This window comes from Cupressus sempervirens, chromosome 3 (genome assembly GCF_028749045.1).
Source record: "Cupressus sempervirens isolate cs-2001-9-10 chromosome 3, ASM2874904v1, whole genome shotgun sequence".
NCBI classification, from domain to species: Eukaryota; Viridiplantae; Streptophyta; class Pinopsida; order Cupressales; family Cupressaceae; genus Cupressus; species Cupressus sempervirens.
Window position 1 is genome coordinate 985,190,865 of NC_143120.1, and position 25,412 is coordinate 985,216,276.

General features: G+C 37.0%; 1 protein-coding gene across 1 annotated transcript in view; it reads left to right on the forward strand.

Moving 5' to 3' along the window:
- TTN7 (Structural maintenance of chromosomes (SMC) family protein) overlaps positions 1–25,412 on the forward strand; it is a 209,268-nt gene that overhangs the window by 117,166 nt on the left and 66,690 nt on the right. Inside the window, exons 15-19 of the mRNA XM_089822696.1 lie at positions 11,077–11,213; positions 11,585–11,786; positions 12,141–12,228; positions 12,323–12,472; positions 13,353–13,504. Coding sequence (XP_089678822.1) covers positions 11,077–11,213; positions 11,585–11,786; positions 12,141–12,228; positions 12,323–12,472; positions 13,353–13,504 — 729 coding nt within the window. The remainder of the gene's footprint in view (positions 1–11,076; positions 11,214–11,584; positions 11,787–12,140; positions 12,229–12,322; positions 12,473–13,352; positions 13,505–25,412) is intronic.

Here is a 25,412-nt window from a genome sequence, read left to right on the forward strand (position 1 = left end):
AGAGTTTCACTCAGAGACTTTGTTTGTGCTTCAACATTATTGGTTTTCAGCAATAGGGAAGAAAGGAGATAGTATTATTATTGCAGAATAAGGATGAATGAGCTACAGAAGTTGGTCATCATTCTAATTTGCAGCCTGTAACTAGAAATTGCAGTCTACAGGCAAATTGGCACAAAACCCCAAGGCCTGTGATTTTGTTTAAAAATATCAAATAAATTATATGTGGTGCGTGTTTGTGAGTTGAGGGCTGAAGGAGCAGGTTGAATTATTTCAGACATTGCAGAGTTGGAAGAAATATTTTTCTTCAGCAGCTGGAGTGCTTTTCGAGGTTTTTTATATGCATTTCATAGTCACTTTTGTGCTCTTGGAAAAAATACATAGAAGTTGCAATGGTTGAGATTATTGCATAATTGCTTTTTAAGTTCTAAAACCCTTGAAAATCAAATAAATCATAAACTTTCAAACATCAAAAGTGTGACAAACACCTACAGCAGTTAGGGACCGATTGGGGTTCTTACAATCTAGGCTACACTAGTTTAATTCTTATCAGTACTTACCAGTTTCAATGTGACCATAGATCATGACTATTGCACCCCCCCTTTCCTGATGATATCTCCTTCCTCCTTTCTCGGATGTTGAATCATTCCTGTATTTATTTGTCAGTAACAGAAGTAGTCATTCTAAAATCAAGGCATTACAATATCAGTATGTATACATAAATATAAGATAAACAAGTCATATCTTTTCCTGATAAGAATGAAATCACCATGTCATTCCATATATTATATCTGAACTTAATCATTCATGAAAGTAGGAAATAGAAGTAGTTACTGACTAGGACATCATTTAGATCAAAATCACTATTTTTTGAACATCCGAAACCATCGAGGGCATCCATAAAAAAAAACCATGCATAAATCAAACATCATTTAGGGCACCAATCCAATAGAAACCATTGTTTAACCAAAACTAAATACTACTTTGTGCATCAATATAACCAAAACATCAAAAGTAAGAGTAATCCAGAGGAATGTGACATGACTCCCCTATAAAGGGCTCGACTGCTGAATCTTTTAGTTATCTTCTGAATAACTCCTTTAATGCTAAAGAAGAATGTTACACCAATTTGTAAAGTTTCTGCAAATTCTGCTATAAATCAGACTCAGATAATATCTTTATAGTGCTGAAGATGGTCTTCAATGTACAGACCTGTATATGAAGTTTAATCAAGCAGGAATGATGAACTAATATCCCATCCTGGGAAAACTATCATACCACTCCTTTGTACCAATTCCCTAGCCTCCTCTGCAGTGAGGCTTTCACTGTTAGGATCATAGGCTTGGAGCTTCTGCACCATTTCAGACACTATTTCATTTGTGTCTCCAGGTTTTACATGCAAAGAAAGTTCATTCTGTTTGAGTTTATACAGAAAACCTTTGAATTCTTCAGTCTTGATAAAATCATCATCCTTCATGAATTCCTGAGCCTGTATAATTCTGTCATCCAGCATCATGGACTGTAGTTCTAAACTATTGGGTCTCCTCTCCTCTTGAGTAGCTTGATCAATTAAGAACTTTTGTCTGGCATCATCAAAACCCAGTTCTTTTTGGAAGCACTTGTAAGGCTTTCTCTCTAGCCTTTTCTGGAACCTCAATCAATTTTTGTTTCTTCTTGCCTCTTTTATTCCAGTCTGAAGGGCCAGGCTGATCTTCTTCATCATTGATTTCCAATACAACATCTGCCTCTGGAGAAGAAGGGTTTACCCTATCTCTAGCATTTTGAGGAACTTGAGCCATAACTTTATCAAACTCCTCAATACACTTATCAATTTGTAAAAAATAGGGTAAATCAGAATAGAATCCCTGGAAATTAGGATCTGCTTTCTTCATGTCTTCCTCTACTGAGAGGATTTCTCTCCACTTCTGCATCCTATCAGCACAGACATCTTCATCCAATTTATCCCTAATGACATCCTCTTCCCAATTTTCCTTCCAATGACCACATTATAACCTGTTTAAGAGCACTTCTAACAATGTTATATGGGTCATAAACCCTAGTGGGGGCAGTGGGGAAATTTAACTCTCTTAGGAAGGCATCAAGTTCCTCAATGGCCTCTTTACCAATTTCAAAATGCCCTACTTTGAAATGTCTACACAGAAAAGACACCTTTTTGATGGTTGGCCCTAGATATTCTCTATTCATGGATAAAAACTGCCAGAAAATTTCCACTACACCCACCCTCTCCGGTACATATCTTGGCAAGAAATGAGGGCATTGGGAACAACCAAAAATTCGAATCAATGTACATTTTTCTAACAAAAAGGTACTGCCCCAATCATGATCAATTGGTCCCTTATCATTAATACACATAGTTGGTCTAACAATTTTCCTGATTAACCTAGGTAATCTTTCCAATTTTGAACCTAACATTCTATGAATAGTTGCAACAAAATCATTATAAAAAGAGAGGGAATTAGAAAAAGAGTAGAACCTCTGCTATAATCTTGTCCATCTTTGAATAGGCAATGCCTCTCCAAATTCATCCAAAGCTACAATGAAACTGGAATCCACATGGCCCACATTGTAGAAGAGGATGAGATGCATAAGCAACGAGTAATGTAGAAATTTGAAATTGCCAAGCTCACCTTGATGAGCTGTCACCATCTCCCGATGAATACTATCAACAATGAATGGTCCAAAATCATACCCCACATTAGTATGTGAGTCCTGAATGTCTAGAGCTATCACACACAATGTTGGGGAGGCATCCATGGATCCATCTACTCCTAATACTTTGTTCAACCCGAAAACTGTTTTTTGAAAGTATGAATAGAAATATGACAAGGGTATAAAATCAGTAACCTTTTTTGCGAATTCTCCTTTCATCTTGTTTTCCCTCGGGATATGTCGCAACATTGCCTATTTTGTATAGAAACCTTTCTGTCTTTGAAATGCTGCTTCCAATTTTTCCAAGTCAATAGGAACTAACATGGGACCTTGCAAATCAAATGCTTCAGCAAAAACATCCTTGCTTAATGTACGAAGAATGCTCATATCCTTTCTATGAAAGAACTGAGTGGTTGGATTATATGCATTTACCAGTGCCTTGATAAGGTCAACATCCAGATATACCTCCGGCATTATCAACTTCCCCAAGTTCTTTGTCCATGGATTTGATACAGGAACCTTGTGCATCCTCTTTTTGTAAAAGTACCAGAACAATTCAGTTCCATTGGTGTCCAGTACTTGAGCATCTCTACAGAAGCTGTAAGGGTCTCTAAACGCGTGGACATTAGCACTTTGAGAATTGGAAGATTTAGGGAGAATCTTCAACCATTCTTCTAAAAATTTGGCAGACAATGAAACCTTGCTGCCCTTTGCAGTGCCCTTCTTTACTGATGATTCTGCTTCTGCCATTCTGATCTTATTGAAAATTCTTTTTGCTCTGTTAGCTTTGGATATCTGAGAATTCAATTTGTCTTGTAAACCTTTTGCTTCGATAATTGGTACTTGAATAATCCATGGATGTTCAGCTTATAGTAGTACTAGTTTTCTGCAACTTGGTGACGACGTTAATGGCTTTTAAAGCTTGCATGTGCATGGATATTGACTAGTAGTAAGTACCACCTTTATTTCATTTGCCTTAGAATGTCAACTCATCAACTATCAGGAATCAGATTTGAAAACTTGTTCTTTTGTCCTTTCAAGCTTTAAAATCTTATGAGTTGCAAAACCCTTCTTTCTGCGCTTTGTCACAAGTGGTTTAACTTAACCTTTAATTCTTCTCACGAAACTGCGAAACCCTTCTTTTTCTTTTCTCGGGCTATCACAACCGTTAAATCAAACATTCACTTTACCTTTGTGATCCTGCGATAAGCCTTATATCCTCTTCCCTCGTAAAATCGCGGCCTTTTCTTTACTAAAGACTTTAACCATTGCGAAACGGTGAACATTGGTTATCGCGGTTTTGCAACTTCCTTTTAACCCTCCTGGTTTATCCTTGCGATGTGGCGACAATGGGCAATGAGATTCCCCTTCTGTCGCAGCTTTGGAACTTAAACTTTTAACATCGCGGCCTCTCAGCTGTCAAAACCCATTTCCTTCTAACCGGTGCGAAGTGGCGAAGATGGCTTCATCTTAACTTTTCGCGGCTTCGCAACATGACCATATCTTTCTATCGGAACCTCGAAACATGAAAATCCATGCCATCGCGGTCTCGCGGCTGTCGGAAGTCTTTTCCCTTTAACCACTGCGAACATGCGAAAACCGCCTGAATCAACATTTCGTGGTCTTGCAACCAATAGACTAACTACCTGGAAAAAAACCTCCGATGATGCGATCTCCCTTTTTTGGGAATTCGCAACATAAAAGTTCACCATAATTTAACTATCGATGCGGCGAAATCTCCTTTTCACAAAGTCGCAACGTTAACTCCTTTATCTTTTCAACCGGTGATGATGCGTCCTCGGCCCTCCTCGTGGTTTCGCAACACGCAAACTATTAACTTTCACTTTGATAGCGACATTGCGATAGACTTGTTAAAGCCTTTCTTGCGGTGTTGCAACCGCCAACTTCAAACTGATGAAACCCTTTGCGAACCTCCGATGCCATCGACTTCGCTAATGTATATATTTTCCTTCTAATACAATGAAATGATTCGCCCAAAAAATTAAAATTTTACTATGATTATTATTTTTTGTTCGCCAATATATATATTTTTTGTGGTTTTAAAATAACACAATTCGCCCAGATTTTCCACATTGTTTGAGAGACTATGAATGATTCACCAATGGAGATTATTATTTTTTCTTTGTAAGCTATTTTTTCGCCACAAAAAATAATTTTTTTGTCATGTGTTTTACACCTTTCGCCAAGTTTTTACACCTTTTCCAAAGAAGGGGTTTCTTAAAGTATACCCTGGTTCTAGTATTGTTTGTGTATGGTCCTGTACGGGTTGGATACATCTTGGGTGCTTGTAATGTCCTTTTTTTGGTAGGTCTACGCAATTGATTGAGTTACCTCATCATAGCGACGCTTGTGAGCTGATATGGTGTTTTGGGGGTCCCATTTGTAGATTTACTATTTTTAGTAGGTCTATTTTTCGCAGTGCAGTGGGTGGTTTTGGCAGTTTATTGTCACTTGCAGTAAATAAAGTTAATAATTGCGTGAGCTCTTATTTATTCATTAATTATTAAGTTGCATTATTATAATAAATGTTTATATTATTATAATAATGACATTAGGTGATATTTCTAAAAAGTGTGTTGGAAAGAATTTAGTGTTGAGTTCTTTTGGGAAACTTCGACAATTTATGAAGTGGGGTTTTTTAAGAAACTTTGGGAAACAAAGGATTATAAATGAGAGCTCATTTAATTGGGAAAAGCACACTTGAAATTATATTTCTTTCTTTGCCATTGTGGCTTTTTCCTGAGTTTTGAATTGTGAACCCTTGTTGAAGTATAAGGGTCTCTGAGTTCTGATGTTTGAAGTGACTGCTGATGTATAGTGGTTTCACTAGTCAAATCTCTTATCTATCATTATTTGTGTTTGGGAGATTGGCGTTATAGTTCTTGGATCCATCTCTGAGTATTGTGGCAAATTGTTGCTGCTGTATAGCAATTTGCTTGGTCTCGTATTGTATTTTTGTGACTAAGGAGAGTTGGATTATGAGAATTTGATATTGTGGTGATCTTCATTTTTTGGTACCTTGCAAAATTTCGAAAGAAGGGGACGTTATTAATTTTTTGAGGTCTGTGTTTTGATTGGCAACGTTTTGAGCTTGGGCATTGTGCTATATTAAGGCCAATGTTTCATCTTGGGATTGTAGGCAACTGTCACTGTGTCCTACATTTATTCCTCTACATCTTGGAAGCTGAATTGACATGTGTGGTAGCATATTCAAAGAGCCACATGTTAGTAGTGAGAATCCTCACTTGTGGCCGACCTATTTTTTCCAAACTTTGGCTTCTAATTGATAATTGGAAGGAGCATGAGTTGATATTGGAGAGCATTCAATATCAGTGGCTGTAGGTTGGCAAAGAAGAGCTAACATTGATTGATAAAAAGGACAGGAGTGTGGGACAGCCAGTCAAATTCCATCACAATCCAGGTGCTAATTAATAATATGCAAATAAAGAGCAATGTGGTGACAGTTTGATTTCCATATATGAACATTTTAATTTTCTTAAAGTTGCTGAAATGAATTAAAATCGTGAGTGGTCGTGCAACTTCTGATATGGTGACTAAGATTTATAACATTATTAATAGTGTGAACAGTTGTCTGTCAACTGTTTGACAAAATGTCAAAACTTTTGATTAGTTAAGGCAATTGATGTGTCATGGTTTAATTGTTGAACTATAACTAACTAGGGGTTTTTACAGTGCCCGGGTTTATTGTCTGTACTTAAGCAAACTTAGGCACCCAGGAAGTACTAATGGCCATACCCAAGTCTACTTTCATAAATTAAACCCTGAGTGAAATGCCAGCGAGCAACCAGTTAGATATCATTTCAGCTGCATTTCCGAGCTGTATCTGTGAACAGATGGTATCTTAAGTTTATATTTGCATTAAAGAGATTGGTTTCACTTGATTTACAATACTCATATGTTGCAACTGTTATTTTTATGATTTGTGAAATCACTTTCCTTGTATTGTAATTATTTGGCATTTGGTCAAATATTTGAAAAATTAAATTAAATGAAGAAGAATATGAGTATTAAGTATCAAATTATTATTTGAATTTTCTTTGTGCACTAATATTTTGAGAGTTGATTATTATCATTTTCGCAACTTATGAATACAAGGTATTTAAATATTCTTTTATTTTTGGCAATTATGAGCAAAGTCTCTACACTAGTTGAAATTCATTCATGAAATTCAAATTTCAACAATTCTTTACTCTTAACAACTTGATCTAAACTTAATGATATTTATTATGATATATATATATATATATATATATATATATATATATATATATATTGAATTTTTTTTTTTTGGCAAATTGCTACCAAGTGGATAGCACCCATATCCATTGAATCCAAAAGAAGTGATTCCAACAACTGATAACAGATTGACATTGCAATAGAGATGAGATGACACATTAAAAGACCACTCCATAGGTATGAGATGAGTAAAGGAGATGAAAAAATGAGAGAGAGGAGAAGCTGAGGCAAAATAAGCCAGATGTTGGAAGAGGCCATCCACAGATCCAAGAGAAGGCCAATGGGAACCAAGGGGACGAAACTCCAACCAAAGCCCAAAAAGATCAATAGCTTGCACCATAAAACAAGGAAGAAAAGGGCGGAGAAGACAATTGAAAAATCCTTCACATAATACACAAGCCACCCAGGTCACCATGAACAGGACAAAGCACGAAACATTTGAATGCATGTGACAAATGTTAGGGACAATTAGGCCCCTAACCTAATAGTAGCATCATGAATCTGGTGGGAGAGCCACCCCTTTGGATTTTGTAAGATAGGATTTGATAGAGACCATATCCAAAGCTTGCACATCTTTATCACACTTTGGTTGTTGGTCTTCCTTCCAGTCCGCTTATGAATGGGGTCAGTTCTTAATATATTGGCCATAGACTGTGAGATTGTTCGTGGCTCGATAATATCTAGCTCATCAACTAGAACCTCTGGATCAGAATCCTCTCCCGAATAACCAAGTAGCTTGGAGGGCAAGTGTGATATGGGCGCTTGCGTAGTGGTAGGTGAAGGAGTAGCCACAGGAATAGTTGACGACTTAGTCGAGTGAGTGGTCAACTTGTCATGCTCGGAGCCGCATGCTTGCCCAAGGTAGACATAGGGTCATCAACCCTCACACCATCCAAAGGGGCCGAAGACAAAGTTTGAGAGGGCACCGTATCAATTGCGCCAAGATGGGGCTTAGTTTGAGAAATGGTGTTCATGCTATCGGTAGGAAAAGGGCCATCGGGCACATGAGGTGGAGCAGCCCCAAGGTCTTCCTTGGGAGTCGATTGGGTGGCCAAGGGTAGCGAACACGTATCCTCCCAATGTTTGTGGCTACGACACCTGAAACAAAAAACACTTCTCTTCACAATCTCTACGGATTGTATCCATTCACCATATGAAGAGTTAAGAAGAATAGTATGTGGGATTTTGTCAATGGCCAGAAGCTATATTTTGGCTTCCTGTATAGAATCACCATGATCCAAGTCAATTGCTAGAGTCAGTCCATGCGAATTACCGATTAGTTTCAAAACTTCATCTGACCAAAGTTCTATTGGCAGATTATATAAGTTGATCCATACAGGGCCATCATAGGGGGAAGCATTTACAAGACTGAAGAGCGGTGATAAATGCTGAACAAAGATGAAGTGAGCTTCGATGATCCAAGGCTTGAGAAGAACCACATCGCGTAGAGCCTACGAATTGAAGACGACCACAAAAAGGTTTTGGTAGGAAATGAATGTCTAATTCATCACAATCTCGCTTATCCTTGACCCTTTTGAGATCTTGTATCTGGGAAGATGTCTACCAAGAATTAGGCCAATGATTGCAACATTATTGAAGGAAGGCATCTTAGAATCCACCAAGGGACCAACCTCAATCTGCAGGGGGGAAGCCCAGTCGTAGCGAAATCTGTGACCTTCGGCAGAGCCATTTTTCCACTAAATACATCTGTTTTATTTTAAATTATATTGAATTATATAGTTAAATTATTTAGCAATGTTAAACAATTTTGACAAATTTGTAGATATATTACATGTATTTAAAAATAAATAAATTTATATACAGAAAAATATGTCGTTTTTAAATTTTTTTTTTCCCCTTGCTAAATTTCATCCAAAATTTATAATTGCTGCACTCGAACTTGAATTGGAACCTGTAACCTAGATTTTAAGTTCTTATAATTTATATTTTTGAACATAATAATATATTTCCATACCCATACTCAAGTGAAATAATTGCAGTACTTTCGTATGAGGTTTCATTCCTGAAAACTTACTGTTAAACTTGTATTTAAAAGTAAACCTCTTCCTGTAATTGTGCTGCAGTCAGAAATTTTTTGCTCTTCAATATCACGCCTTTTCTAAGTGTGGATATATGTATATTTCTACATCTGAATATCTAAAACTGAATTTCATTGGTTTTCACTCTGTGCACTTGAAGTTGTATTTGATTTTTAATGGAACATTGTTACTGCTTTACAAAGTTTGCACTTGCAGTAAACGAGACATGGCTTTGTTTGCATATTGGAAATACATCAAACTTGTATTGAATATAAAATAAGCACACACTAAGAAAACTTGGAGGATAAATAATGACATTCACATGGAGTAAAGATAATGCAGTCATTACACTTTGCTGGGAAAATGTAATAACCCCAATAGGTTATAACTTCTTCAAACACCAAAAAATTTTATACTTCAGTTGTTTGACATTTCGTCAAACACTTTGCAAGCAGGCTCTGATACCACTGTAATAACCCCAATAGGTTATAACTTCTTCAAACACCAAAAAATTTTATACTTCAGTTGTTTGACATTTCGTCAAACACTTTGCAAGCAAGCTCTGATACCATTGTAATGGCCCTCCTCAAATCTGCTCTCAAAAATGTTGGTTGTAGATGGCTGTAATAATTTTCTTCAATGCTGCCCCATTTGCTTTGTTTTTCCGATTTGCTTTTTTGAACTGCTTTTTTGGACTGCTTTTTCAGCCTGCTTTTTCGGTTCCGCTGTTTACGCCTGCTTTTTCGATTCCGCTTTTTCGAACTGCTTTTTCGGCCTACTTTTTCGGTTTCGCTTTTTCAGACTGCTTTTTAGGCCTGCTTTTTCGGTTCCGCTTTTTCGGATTGCTTTTTTCGTATTTTCTTTTTCAGATTGCTACCCCGTTGAATCTCAAGACCATATCTTTCAATGGCGTCAAGATTTCCAGCTTGAAGGGATTTCGTCCTTCAAACTATTGAGACATAATCTCCAGAAAATTTCCCAATTTCTTTGATATTTCCAACCATGCATAAAAGAAGCTCTTCCATTTCTTTTATAGTGTTCTCACAAGAGCTCCATCCTTTGTTTTCTCAATGTGGGATAAAACATAACTCCCTTTATGTAACTTATGTCTCCAATGTGTTATAAAATAAAGGGGACTTTTAATTTAAATATTTCCCACAAACTATAGTCTATGCATTAATAAAGTTAAATATTTAGATTTAACTTTATAAAATAGCTTTATCAATGCATAACAAATCTTGTCAATGATAAACAAGTCTTCTTGTCGATTTTAAACAATTACCATCGACATACCGTTGCCACTGGATGTCCACCCATGCGCAAGATGACTTACTATAAATAGTAAGTATGCTCAAAGTTGCCTCAAAACCCCTCAGAAAGATCTGCAACTGAAACTATCTAGGCCAAATGGCCTCTAAGCCCCTTTAATGTCCTGGTTAGCCTACGGGACCGTGGGGAAATAGGCTAACGACAACATCATGCTATGAATGCTAAAAAGGGGACATTACAGAAAATCTTATGAAGTCTATATCATATCTAATATGTTTCAATCATCATTTTGTCTATTGTACAAATTCTTATGATTATATTGTTCAATTCTTCTGTTTTCACTTTAAAGTTAAATTCACTAGGGGAGAGATACATTCGTGGAGTCCAATACATTATGCACTAAGAATGTCCAATCAATGCATATCCCGAAAATGACACCTTCAAATTTCAAAATATCACCACTCATGTGGTGCCGCATCAATGCTCCATTAAACATGACTTAGTGCACACCTATTGTTCTTATTATTTTTGGGGACCATTTTAGACATCTTCATTAAAAAAAATGCTGATGTAACATCATATTTGACCATATGGATTTGAAATTTTGTTCTAAGTAGGGGACTTGAGAGGTAAACTTCTGTAAATAATTTAAAGCAATTTGAAATAATCCACATAGGAATTTGAAAAGTGCTATGTCAGGGTGAACATGTACTGGCTCCTGTCCACTTTATTTTTAATTGTTTTGAACCCTTATACTACTTTTCTAAATTAGATTGAGCTCATTCTTAAGATTAATAATATTTCATTTGATTCTAATGTTCAGGATATAAGACGGGGCCTTAATTCAATAAGAAGAATTTGCAGAGATCACAACATCCCTGGTGTATTTGGTCCAATCTGTGAATTGCTGGATTGTGATGAGAAATTTTTCACTGCTGTTGAAGTTACTGCGGGAAATAGGTGAGAGAACATTCATCATCTCCTTTTTGAGACCAGAGCATTTGGTATAATCTCGTTGATGGTCAGTTTCATTTATAATGCCACCAGAATGACCATGTTTGAATAGCATTACACTACCACAAGGTAGATCGATCTTCTATAGGAATCCCTTTATGTGATGGTTCAACACATAAGGTTTCAGTGTAGTCTCTGCAATTTCAATTTACAATTCTTCTATACCATGTGTATGGTGTTGTGTATTTCAATTTACTATCCCCAATTATTGAAATTAACAATGAATGCTAGACTACATTTGGAACTTTGTTATGTAGTGATAAATTTCAGGTTTAATATAATATAACATTAAGTCCTTGTCATGCACATTATTGCAGCTTGTTTCATGTTGTAGTTGAGTCAGATGAGATTTCAACCAGAATTATTAGATACCTTACTGCTGAGAAAGGTGGAAGAGTGACTTTTATGCCTTTGAATCGTGTGAGAGCTCCGCAAGTTAAAATTCCGCATAATCCAGATATTGTTCCTCTCTTGAAAAAGTTAAAGTTTTCGTCAAGATTTGCACCTGCTTTTTCCCAGGTCAGATGACATGTAATACTAATTATGATTACCTTTCAAGGACTATTCAAATCAAACTTCTGTCATTTTTGCATAAGTTTATATTGAAATGCTGTCTGTCTACATTTCTCTCATGTAGCAGTTTACTTGTAGCTTTTTTCTTAATTGAAGGGCAAAGGTGGGGCTCATGAAAAAGCTTCCTTTTGTTTCTACAAATACATATATTAGAATTTGAAAAAGGAACATTTTTTATGGGCATAATGTACCACCATGTCAGCTAGAGTACAAAAATCAATTGAGTATTAACAAGAAAATTGTTTGTAAAATGTTTAAAAAATGTATAAATTTATACCTGAGTATATAGTCATTTCACAGATTTTTGGAAGAACTGTCATTTGTCGTGATTTGGAGGTGGCTACAAAGGTTGCTCGAACTGATTCATTGGATTGTATTACATTAGAAGGTGAGCCTTCGGTTGTTGAGGGAAAACTGTGGCTTTGCTCTTGTTTTCTTACAATGCATATCTGATTATTTGGTTTTTTGACCATACTTTACAGGTGATCAAGTGAGCAAAAAAGGTGGCATGACAGGAGGTTTTTATGACTACAGGCGGTCAAAATTGAAACTTATGAACATTATTCGGCAAAATACAAAGGCTATCAATTCAAAACAAGACGAACTTGCAAAAGTCCGGAGCTCTGTTCAAGATATCCTGATATAATTTGAATTTTTGCATATTCATTTTTGTGACCTCCGTATGATCTGAGCTTGAATGCAAGTATATTGTAGTTGTTTGAAATTTTGCTTCTTGAAGTCATCAAGAATCAAATGTAATTTTTCATTGACTAAACTGTGTCATTGCATGAGCTGAAATTTTCTGAAAGTAAGATGCTAAAATGTAGTTTTACATGCAGTTGCAACCAACGTTTGACAAAATTTTGAGATGCCATAGCTTGCAGGTGATTGATTTTGGTGGATAACAGATGACCAAAAGTCTGCAAACTTTGCACTCAGTAGTTGTCAGTTCTTCCCTGGTAGCTTCAAGCTGTTTTTTGAAATCCTTTATTAAATGTCATGTTCTTCTTGTGTTTAGGTTTTTTCCAAAATTCATTTTCTTTACCACAAATTATAATACGATTTGTCTTATATTTTTAATAATAAACATTTTTAATATTAAATATTATTCTAGCTAAATTGAATTTTGATTGAAAAAGATTAAACATTTAAATAATCAACCCTATGCATAAGAAATTGGATGCCAACTGAAATTCTACCACTTCTACCACTAAGTTAAAGAATAATGATATTTAGATTTGTTACCTATATTCCTCTGTATCCAGCTCTTTGTTTTGTAATTTATGTGAGTAACGGCATTTGAAGCTGTGTTAGTAAGAGAATAGATCTAATAAAAGAGTTTGTTCTAATGTTCATCATTTACTCTTAAGACATCAAATGAGGCCAATGCTTTGTCTTAGGTTGCTATCTTGATAAACAATGCATTTAGATGTTGTAAATCTCAAAAACAATATGATGCTTTCTTGGACATTCCTTGTATGACCGAAGCAAAGAATCCTTTACTAATCTTACAGATAGATCAGAGGATCACAACAATAGTTAGTGATCAACAGAAAATGGATGCTAAAAGAGGACATCATAAATCTGAGTTAGAACAGCTTAAGCAAGATATTGCTAATGCAACAAAGCAGCGCACATCTATTTCTAAAGCTCTTGAAAAAAAGGTATCCAAGAAATATTTAAAGTGGCATTCATTTTAGCTTTATTATTTTTTAATGCATTTTTTGCTTTCAAACTTTTTTTTATTAATGCAACATGCAAATTTGATGTTTGGACATTCTTTATATAAAATGAGTGTAATTGTAAATCAATACTTGCTACAACTCTGCTGTTTATGATCCATAATTAGCACGATTATATCAATGTGGCAATACCTGATCCCTCAAAACAGTTCTGGATTTAATGAAATTCTAACAGAAATGGCTCCGCTCCTTAGTGTTTTGCAAATCAAGTCAGCTTTTGTGCTGAGTTAGAATATTTTGCCTTTGTGGTGTAAATAAAATAGAAGAACAGAAACAAAACTAATGCATGAAAAGGAATTAATATAGTTCAGATATCACTATGAATGCAAGATATATTGTAGAAAAGCCAGAAGGGGCAAGGACTCCATTACAGATTCCTGTGCCTCCATTCCCATCATCAAATTTGTCCGATTTCAAGTCAAGCTTAACTATGGTGAATTCAAAGACGATTGGGAGACATCAGCTTTTCACAATTATTGCCATTCTACTTAAAAAAGAAGTACACACTTTCTGTCCCCTGATGTAATTTCCTTCCACTCTAAATGGCTTTGCATTTCTCATACAGATTTTATGCATCTAAAATTATAATACATAGTTGCACAAGATCTCAAAGAGATAATATTTTAAGTGTCGGGATAAGAAATGATACATCTTGCCTTCCCAGTGGCTTATTTTTTGAACTTGCTTTCTGGACACATTCAGCAACTATCGGCTGTATTTTGGCTTATTTGACACATTTTGGAGCTGCTGAATGTGTACCAACTGACTTTGTCAAATTTAGTAGCTGTCAAATCTGTTTTCTTCAAATTGGTTCAAGCAGCATGGATCTGCTGGCTTTAATCATAGCTGTTTAATTTTTATCTTTCTTGTTGTGGTCAGGTTCTAGAGCTCGTTGACCCATTGATTTTTGCTGATTAAATGGTGATGGATCTGGCTGTTGCTGAATCCAGAGTTCAAACATTTGGTTTCGACAATATCTTAGCAGATCCAAATTTTTTGAAAATCTCAGAATCGGCAAAAACTCGGCACTTTTATTGAACATTTGAAAATATCTATTTTCTTCAAATATTCTTAAAAACACACACATACACACCAAATTTGTAGAGCAAATAATGATTTGATATATCCAGCATATATTAATCAAAGTTTTGATTTAAACAATAATTCATAGGAACTAAACCTTAGTAGATCAACATAGTGATTGAATCATATACCAAAAAACAAGTACAATAATTGAATATAAATAAGTTCACTACATATAGAATTCAAACTCCATGAAACTACAAATTCTGAATAGATATTAAGTTCAAGTTTCAGTATCAATGAAAACTATAAGTAGAAATAATAAATTGCATCTACGAGTAAAGCTCAAAAGAGATTGCTGCTGCTGGGTGGGTGGTGTTGAAGTAATTGATGTGGTAACGTCCTTGGCAAGTGCCCGAATAGGTGCCTTAGTCTCAACAAAAGCCTCTAATCGATGACCAAGCTCATGTTCCTCGTTACATTTTGCCACTTCTGCATTCCAATCATTTGCCTCCAACTCAAACTCAGCTAGTTGCTCATGAATCAATAAAGGATCACCCCCATGCACATTTGCATCCTCACTATCAAGAGTTGCAATCCAATTTAACCTACTAAATATGAATCAATGTCATCCAAGTCAAGTGCTTCATATGAAGCTTTCCCTTCCACCTTTTTGTGCAATAGAAGGTTGTACCTCACACAAAACCAAGTCATTCAAGCTCTTCTGAGTCAACCTATTGCACTTCTTTGTGTGTATGTTCTCAAAAAATTCATTTTCTCTTGCAACCAGAAGCAATACAAGGCTGCCATAAAATTTGAATGGCAAGCTTTTGAAGATAAGACATTGTTATCTTCCCACCACAGATCTGCAAAGATTAAAAAAATCCATTTATAATGTGGTAAAGCTTCCAATAAACTTCATGAGCAAAATAAATGGTACGATACAACGAAAACATTGTTCTTTTTGACCTGGCTGCAATGTGTATATCCTATGTTTGCTATTAGGAGAAGAAAATAATGACACCTCTTCCCTCTTGTAGCTCTGCAACTCATCAAGTAGGATGTCTCAAAGGTCCAAATTGTCAACCAATCTTAAAATACAATGTGTCCAAGTGAAGTTGAACCTTCGCATCTGCTCTAAAAGTGTTGTAGAAAAAGAACTCGGGGTTCAAGTAGTAGGCAACTGCATGAATATGTTGGTGGAGTTGTTGGTCCCATCTATGATCAAATTATGTTCCATATGGGTTTGTATTTGGTCTCATTTGTCCTATACAATTGCTGAATGGCCTCTTTGACCCTGTCCATGGCCTCATACGAAAACATCCACAAGTCGTAGAATGTTCACCAATGGTGTTGACACCTTTACATAAAATATTATACAAATACCAGCGAATGGCTATTTCAAAATTAAACAATAAATCATGAATCAAAACTTGAAAACTTACGTTTAGGATCTCTATTAGCTTTCCAAATCTATCATCAAATAGAATCTTCACAACATTCTCTGCTTCAAGCTTATTGACATAAGGGCTCTCTAACCATTTCACACTTAGAAACTTGTAGCTCAGGTCTAACAATGTTTTGGATATGCTTTGCAAGTTTAGGAAATAAGTAGCAAAGTGTGTGACTCTTGCTTGTACAAGATCCTTACCACCAGTGTGCTCTCTCATAAGACTCAGGATCCATGTATGATTGTAGATGTACTTTGCAATACTCCTTGCATCTTCAACTACCTCCTCCACCTAGGTCAGTTATCCTAGGTCCTCAAGGAGCATGTTAAGACAATGGGAAACACAAGGTCTTGAAAATAATGTGGATGCTTCTCTATTAGAAGTTTGTCGGTTGCCACATACCCAATTGCATTATCAGTCATAATCTAGATGACATTAGCCACTCCCACTTCCATTACCACCTCATCTAACATGCTGCACAAGTTTTCTACATTTTTAACTTGATAAGAGGCATCAATTGATTTTAGAAATACCAATTGTCCCCTTGAAGCAACTATAAAGTTGATGAGCATCCTATTCTTGCCATATGTCTACCCATAAGATATAATAGTGCATCCCTTTTGTTCCCAAATCTTTCTTTGCTCTTCCACAAGCTGATGAATGCTTTTTACCTCATCGTCTAGCAACGACCCACTCACCTCATAATGAGTTGAGGGCTTGAATCACTTTCCTTGAACCCTTGCATGACAAATAAATCAAAGTGACCACTTGATCTCGATATGGACTGTATAAAGCATTGGAGGGAAGATCATTGTAGAACCAAAATCTTGCAATTGCCCTTGTCTTCTCATGCATCTCTTTATTTTATACAATGCCTAGCAAGCTAGTTTGAGCACCAAGAGTGTTACATGAAACTCAATAGTTTGATAAAGATCCACTGATACTTCCCAATCCTTGTATCCAAACCAATAGAAGAAGAAGCCTCTCCACTTGTTTGTGATCCAACAGAACTAAAAGTTCCCATTGGGGCTGTCATTGCCTCGAATGTCCTCTTTTTTGCTGCCTTATTTTGTGCAAAGTTTTGAAGGCTTGTCAGAGCTTCTTTTGTAGCTTCTATCAGACAGCGATCACAGGGTGTAATATCATTGCATGAAATCTTTGCAAGATGCTATTTCAATCAGCTTATGCCTTAAGTCACATGTTGAAGGCAATGGATACATTGGACTTATCCTTTGTTTCTCCCGGGATCCCATGTTTCCATTTGGAATATGAAGAAGTCGACTAGGTCTGTAATTGGTTCCATAATCCAACTTGTTGAAGTCCTTCGCATTTGTGAGCCAAAACCATGATTTGCCATGTAGAGTGGAAATATCACTAAAGTTCACAGAGATATGCTATGCTAACCATATAGAATAACCCAATTAAGATACATATGAAGTAAAACATATAATATACCATTCATACCACAATACCAGTAGGTGAGGAAATGATTTCTTTATTAATACCAAAATCAACATGAGTAGATTGACAATATTCCAAGTACTTATAGAAGGGTCGGTTGGTTGGGAACCAACTGATGCATTCCCTCACCTCCTAACTACCTAGCTCGACTAGCTTTAACAAGTACTAAGCATAATAATTATTTTATTCCGATTACATCTATCCCCCCGAAAAAAGAGGTAGTCTTCCAGACAATTGCTGAACATGAAAAGAACAAAAGAGAACTTTGACTTCAAGAAGAAGGATGGGAGGACATCCTTGTGCTCGGATCTCCCTGTAGTCATTGCAGATCCCTTTCAGTTGTCTTTTGTTTTGCTTGAACACCTTGCAGTACCCTTAAAGCGTCCATCTTCTAGGCTTCCAATGTGGCGATCTTGCCTTCCAATTCAGCTTTCTCTGTTTTCCACGCTTTCTTCATTGCAACTTTCTCGACTTCCTATTGATGTTGAAGATGCTGTCTTTCCAACCCCCATAGAAATGATAGAACTACTTGCCCACACAGTGGCTATGTCCTCCTCTGAATATCCACTCTGCTCTAATAGTCCCCAATCTGTATGACAACCATTTTGCATAAACAGGACAATTGCTTTTGCTTCTGTTATGACAACCTCCAGATTCTGAGACCTAGCTTGTTGCATGAGCTCTCTGGGAGAATGTTCTATGGCCTGCAACTCGATGAGAAACAACTCTGCCTTGGCTGCAAAAGTAGAGTGGAAATATCACTCAAGTTCACAGAGATATGCTAACCATACAGAATAACCCAATTAAGATACATATGAAGTAAAACATAGAATATACCATTCATACCACAATACCAGTAGGCGAGGAAATGATTTCTTTATTAATACCAAAATCAACATGAGTACATTGACAATATTCTAAGTACTTATAGAAGGGTCGGTTGGTTGGGAACCAAGCGACACATTCCCTCACCTCCTAACTACCCAGCTCGACTAGCTTTAACAAGTACTAAACATAATAGTTACTTTATTCCTACTACATGCCACCTCATAACTAAGAAATTTAGGGGTTGTCAAGTCACCAAATCAAGATCTAACCTCAGTCTGATACCAATTGATGCCTGACAAGGCTGGTGAATCCCCAAAGGAGATGACCAAACCCTCAGCTAAGAGTCACACAACGAAAACACAAGGTACAACTGAAAAATAACTTTCTTTATTAATAGAAGATCCGATTTACATCAAACATGTCGAGCTTAAGGCCTTCCCGATTACGACTAGCACAAAGAATCTAGATTACAAACTGACTCGCTTTCCATATGCTTCTAGTTTCTACTATCACCTCTTGCTTTCTACTACCCCTCAAGATACATCTCACATTAGATATATAGCCATCAAGACAACACAGGTTGGCTTTAAGATCACAATTTCCTAAAACAAGAAACGTGTTACACATTACAGGACTGACTCCTTAAGATTAAATGACAAAATACATAATTAAGCATACGAATAGTAGCGACCTAAGATATAGGTCCTCAGATGATTTGAGAACCCACATGTTAAGCTACAAAACCTCATAAGCAAAGACAAACCTCGCATAAGCTAAATACCATACATTGCTTGATGAGCCAATGAAGAGCATCGCCCGAGAATAATAAATTAGATTTCCCAACATAAGAAATATAAAGACATGCAATATTAGAAAGATGATCCATGATAGGTCCTTTTTAAGAAGTCAAGTTCGCAAAAACTGGAACATGTGATCTAATGAACACTACTAAATACTTTGAGTAACAGTCTGCAGAATATCAACCCATGATATTCACCATTTTGATATTACATAAGTATTGGCCTCTAGAATATCAATGTATGATATTCACCAAATATGTTGATTAATGGCCTACAAAATATCAACATATGATATTCACCACGTATTCAATAAGGTAATGGCTTGTGGAATATCAACACCTGATATTCACTAAATACCCATCATATATCTATACAAACAACTAATAGACTATTTGTAATGTCCCTTTTTTAGCATTCATAGCATGATGTTGTCATTAGCCTATTTCCCCACGGTCCCGTAGGCTAACCAGGACATTAAAGGGGCTTAGAGGCCATTTGGCCTAGATAGTTTCAGCTGCAGGTCTTTCTGTGGGGTTTTGAGACAACTTTGGGCATACTTACTATTTATAGTAAGTCATCTTGGATATGGTTGGACATCCAGTGGCAGCGGTATGTCGATGGTAATTGTTTAAAATCGACAAGAAGACTTGTTTATCATTGATAAGATTTGTTATGCATTGATAAAGCTATTTTATAAAGTTAAATTTAAATATTTAACTTTATTAATGCATAGACTATAGTTGTGGGAAATATTTAAATTAAAAGAGTCCCCTTTATTTTATAACACATTGGAGACATAAGTTACCTAAAGGGAGTTATCTTTTATCCCACATTGAAAAAACGAAAGATGGAGCTCTTGTGAGAACACTATAAAAGAAATGGAGGAGCTTCTATTTTAGCATGCTTGGAAAATATGAAAGAAATTGGAAATTGTTTTGGAGATTGTCTCAATAGTTTGAAAGACGAAATCCCTTCAAGCTGGAAATCTTGACGCCATTGAAAGATATGGTCTTGAGATTCAACATGGTAGCAGTTTGAAAAAGCAGAACCGAAAAAGCAGTCCAAAAAAGCAGAATCGAAAAAGCAGTCCGAAAAAGCAGAACCGAAAAAGTAGTCCGAAAAAAGCAGTTCAAAAAAGCGGATCCGGAAAAGCAGTTCGAAAAAGCAAATCGGAAAAGCAAAGCAGAAGGGGCAGCATTGAAGAAAATTATTATAGCCATCTACAACTAGGTTCCTTTGTTAGTATTGTTTTTTCAGGTGTTATAAGTTTCAGCTGTAAATGTGCATTATACCAGCATTATCATTTTGTGAGCCATGTAAATGCCAAAAGTCTTGGCCATATTTCATGAGCATTGTATTAGAAAATTCATTGTAATTAAGAAGATAATAGTTGCTGGTGTCATTTAAGCAATTCAATATCATTATTTATCAGCTAGTTAGTTTGCATACGAATTGTTTGTAAAAATGCCAGTTGGCTGTAGGTGTTCATTTCTCATACTTAGATCATATATATGCACTAAATATTGTCAAAATTAGTAGCACACTCATGTTAGGTCATTGTGTAGTCCATTTGGAGTCTTCTAGCACGAGATTCTCATTGATGCAAATTGAAGAAAGAGTCATTTAAAGCCAGCTGAAATACTATATCAGTCATACGTCCCTTGCATGTGAATTGTTTGATGAAATTCTTTGAGCTTTCATCAGCAATTTTGAGAGCAGATTTGAGGAGGGTCATTACACTGTCTAGTGAATGACTTTTAACAGTCAGTTGTTGATTTACAAGATATAGTCCATCATGATCTGTTTTCAACGTTTACATAAAATATATATCATTATTTAAGTTATTGTAAGATCGTCACCTTACAATAACTTCTGCAAATACAAGTGATAATTATTTGGAAGCCATCACTTCCTCATGATGTACACAGGGGGTAGGCTTATTAAAGTCATATAGTCACACATGAGGACTTTCAAACTCCCTTTGAATATCAATTATTTAAACTCCTCATCCAATGATGCTTTAGATGAAGTGTCAACCTCCCTTTGAATCTGACATCGATCTTCCTTTTCCTGCAAGAGCATCCTCAAAAAAAATCAAGGGAAATAGCTCTTATAGCATTGTTACTTAATTTTAACACATGCTAAAATTCAGTTGCAAACAATGATAAAATGAAAGAGAAGTACACATTTATTGCTTTTAGCTTATGTTATAACTGCTAAATCATATTTCATTCAAAGTGAAAGAATAGAGAAAATAAACATCATTGTATTATTCCAAGGTTGCATGGGTACGTGGGTACGGGAACGGGAACGGGTACGGGAGCGGGTACGGGTACGCATAATTTTCAAAATAGGGGACGGGGGTACGTGTGCATGCCTAATTTTTTCTATATAATTAATATTTTATAGAAAATATAAAAATCAAAATATCTGTCATGAGTCATGACATTAAGCATTCAAAACAAGAAATTTGAAAATATGAGCCATAAGTCAAATATATATTTATATATGCTATTGCTGAATGTTTAAAGTATTTTTCATAATAGGGGACGGAGGTACTTGGGTATTTCAAACTTATTTTAAAATTACACTTTTATATTTATAAAAAATCTGATTTTATGAGTCATGACAATGGTTTTTCAAAACAAGAACAGTGATAAAGTTTGCAAATGTAATGTACTGTTTTCAGTTTCAGATTTGCTATATGTTTGAAATAATAATACATGATAAATGCTTAGATGCATAACAAAGAAGGCAGACTTTAAACATGAACAAGAAGATCCTAAACCATATGACAATCACATATTGCAAATGATAAACTTTTGACTTGAACAGTGATAAAGTTTATTGTTAATGAGTATCAAAGTTTCAAACTGATTTGGTATTGAATTAAGTTTGATAAACAAGCAGCTAATACAAAAACAAAAAACCAAAAAAAAAAATCAGAATCTTAATCAAGGTCCTTAGCTATGATGCTCTCCACCAAGTACCCGGTACGTGGGATACGTGTACCCGGTACTTGGGTACGTGGGTACGAGTACCAGGGGTGTGGGTACGAGTACCCATGCAACCTTGTATTATTCATTGTGATAGATACAATTGATATTGATAGAAAGTGAAATGAAATTAATGCTGAAAGTAAATCCTCTCACACAATTGGCCGTGAGAGTGGCCCCTAGTCTACTGATATTTATCTCTATTCTATGCAAGTAAATAACATGAAAGGAAGAACATACAATAAGAGAGGGTCATGACTGGTCATATTCTGTTGCTCCAATCCCACTAGACCGTGGTCTAGAATTGCATCTCCTCCAAGTCTCGGAGCCCTGCATGCATAGAAAAGATGTGTTAGATCCAATCGATCTAAACAATGAAAGAAAACCCTTACCTCATGTATAAATATTCTATGCTATCATCATGACATGTACTTGCATAAAATAGAAATGTGAGTTCGGAATGACAGAGATATTGTACTTGGGGCATGTTGTCAGTCAATATGGGGTTCAAGTGCATCAGGAGAAGATCTAGGCTATCCTCGATTGGCCTCCCCCGAAATCACTCACGGATCTGCGAGGGTTCTTCGGATTGTGCAGCTACTACATGAGATTTGTCAAGGGTTTTTGTTAGCTCAGCGCGCCTTTAATAGATCTGACGAAGAAAGGGGCTTTCTAGTGGAATGAAGAAGCGCAACTCACATTTGATAGGTTAAAAGAGGCCATGAGCACTTGTCCGGTGTTGGCATTGCCTGACTTCAACCGACTATTCATTTTGGAATGTGACGCGTCAGGGGAAGGCATTGGAGCAGTTTTGATGCAGGACAGACACCCCATCGCCTATGAGACCAGGAAGCTTACACCAGCCGAGCGCCTGTATTCCATCTATGATAAGGAAATGTTGGCCATTGTTCATGCACTGACCAAGTTTCGGCAGTACTTGGTTGGTGCCAAGTTTGTTGTTCGTACGGATCACAACAGTCTGAAATATTTCTAGGAGCAGCGGGATCTGAATGAACGACAAAAAAAATGGGTAAGCAAGGTTCAATCTTTTGATTTTGATATTGAATATGTAAAGGGGAAAAACAATGTTGTTGCAGATGCCTTGTCCCGAAGACCCACCATCTGCTCACTAGAGCAGATCTTAGCCGACTGGAAGGCACAATTATTGGTGGAATATTCCAAGAATACTTTCGCCTGTGAGATAATGGATGTTCACATCGACGATGATCGTTATAAGGTGGTGAATCAAAGTTGAAGAAAAAGATCCTAAAGCACGTGCACGACTCTCCTCTGGCTGGTCATCCCAGCTTCCTAAAAACTTACAGAAGTATGCAGGAGAGGTTCTCATGGAAGGGATTGAAAGGGGATGTATTGCAGCATGTCAGAGCATGTACTGTTTGCCAACAGAACAAATCCGAACACACTCTTCCTGCTGGACCGCTACAGCCTCTGTCGATTCCTGAACATAAGTGGGAAAGTATATCAATGGATTTGATAACAGATCTTCCCAAGGTGAACGAAAGGGATTGCATCTTCGTGGTAGTTGACCGATTGACAAAGTACGCTCACTTCTTTGCCATCCCTTCGGACCTTCAGGCTGCACAGATCGCTGATTTGTTTTTCAGAGAAGTCTTCCGCCTACACGGTTTACCCCGAAACATCATCAGCGACCGGGATAGACGCTTCATCACTATTTCCTGGACAGAATTGTTTTGGATGGCAGGAACTGAATTATCACCGAGCACAAGTTACCACCCACAGATAGATGGCCAAACTGAAATTGTGATCAAATGGCTCGAAGGTTATCTACAGAACTACGTCTCAGCACAACAACGTGTGTGGGTGAAATGGATCCACCTCGGAGAATATTGCTACAATACCACTTATCACATGTCGATCGGAATGACGCCGTTCAAGGCTCTGGACGGGCACGAACCGCTCTCCTTCCTTGATACAGTGTTGAGCGACAGTCGCGCTCTAAAGGCGAAGGATTGGCTTCAGGAAGGACAGGACATTCTGAAGAGTTTGGAAGAAAACCTGCAGCAGGCACAAAACCGACAAAAGGTATATGCCGCAGACATCGATTAGAGAGGAGTTTTTAAGTGGGGGATTTGTTCTATCTCCGACTACAGCCTTATTGATAGTCCTCACTGAAGGGAACAGGGAAGGAGAAACTAAAGCCTCGGTTTTATGGTCCCTACCGCGTGATTTGTCACATTGGTGAGGTAGCGTATGAACTGGAGCTTCCCGAAGGTAGTTGCATTCATAATGTCTTCCACGTTTCTTGTCTGAAGAAGGCTATCGGGCAAAACATCTCCGTCACTACAGATCTTCCACCACTCAATGAGGAGGGGAAACTCATCTTGGAACCCACTGAGATTCTCGAAGTACGCGAAAAAGTCTTGCGTAACTGAACGGTGAGAGAATACCTGGTACGTTGGCGACATCTATTGCTGGACGATGCAACGTGGGAAGGCGAACACATCCTTCAGCATCCGGCACTGCATTTGCTTGAGGACAAGCAAATTTCGGGACGGGAGGACTGTAATGTTCTCGAATAGAAATAAATGTATTTAATTATTTTTGTGTAATGGGCCGATTGTTTAATTTAACTCGGACCCAAATTTAATTTTTGTCATAGTAGTTTGTGTCGCCGTCGGCGAATTTTTGTACACCCTCGGAAAGCTTTTCCCGATGGGTATTTAAGCACGGCTCATAGTAGTCGATAGGTATGCTTTTGGAATTATATTTTTTGTACTGTGGATTCCTGCTGGAGTTCAGCATTGCTCGCCATTTCGGAAGTGAAAGACCTTCGCTATTTGGCTCGCTCGATTTCGGTGGGAATAAACCCTCACCCTATTCCGTCGATGTTCATCTATTTGTATCTGGCAATTTGGGGTGCTCTCATTGATTGCAATTCGTATCGATCTGGTAGAGGTTCATTCATATTGGTATGGTCATTACATTATTATTCTTCATTGATTAATAGCTGATGGTGCACTTTTCCCTCCCTCCACTTGCAAATTACATTGATAGTTTACGCCTCACCTCCGAATGTACGGCTCCATATTTCCATCTCTGCCATCCCGTATGGACTCCACACCTTCCTGACGAACATCTTCTATACTGTACAGACTTCACCATACGAGTGTCTTAGTGTACGGACAATTTTCCCCCTTCACCGTACTCACAACTTGTTCACCATACAGTCACCCAAGACACCGTACGGTCTTCCAAATTCACCGTACAGAAAACTTCCTTGCACTACCGT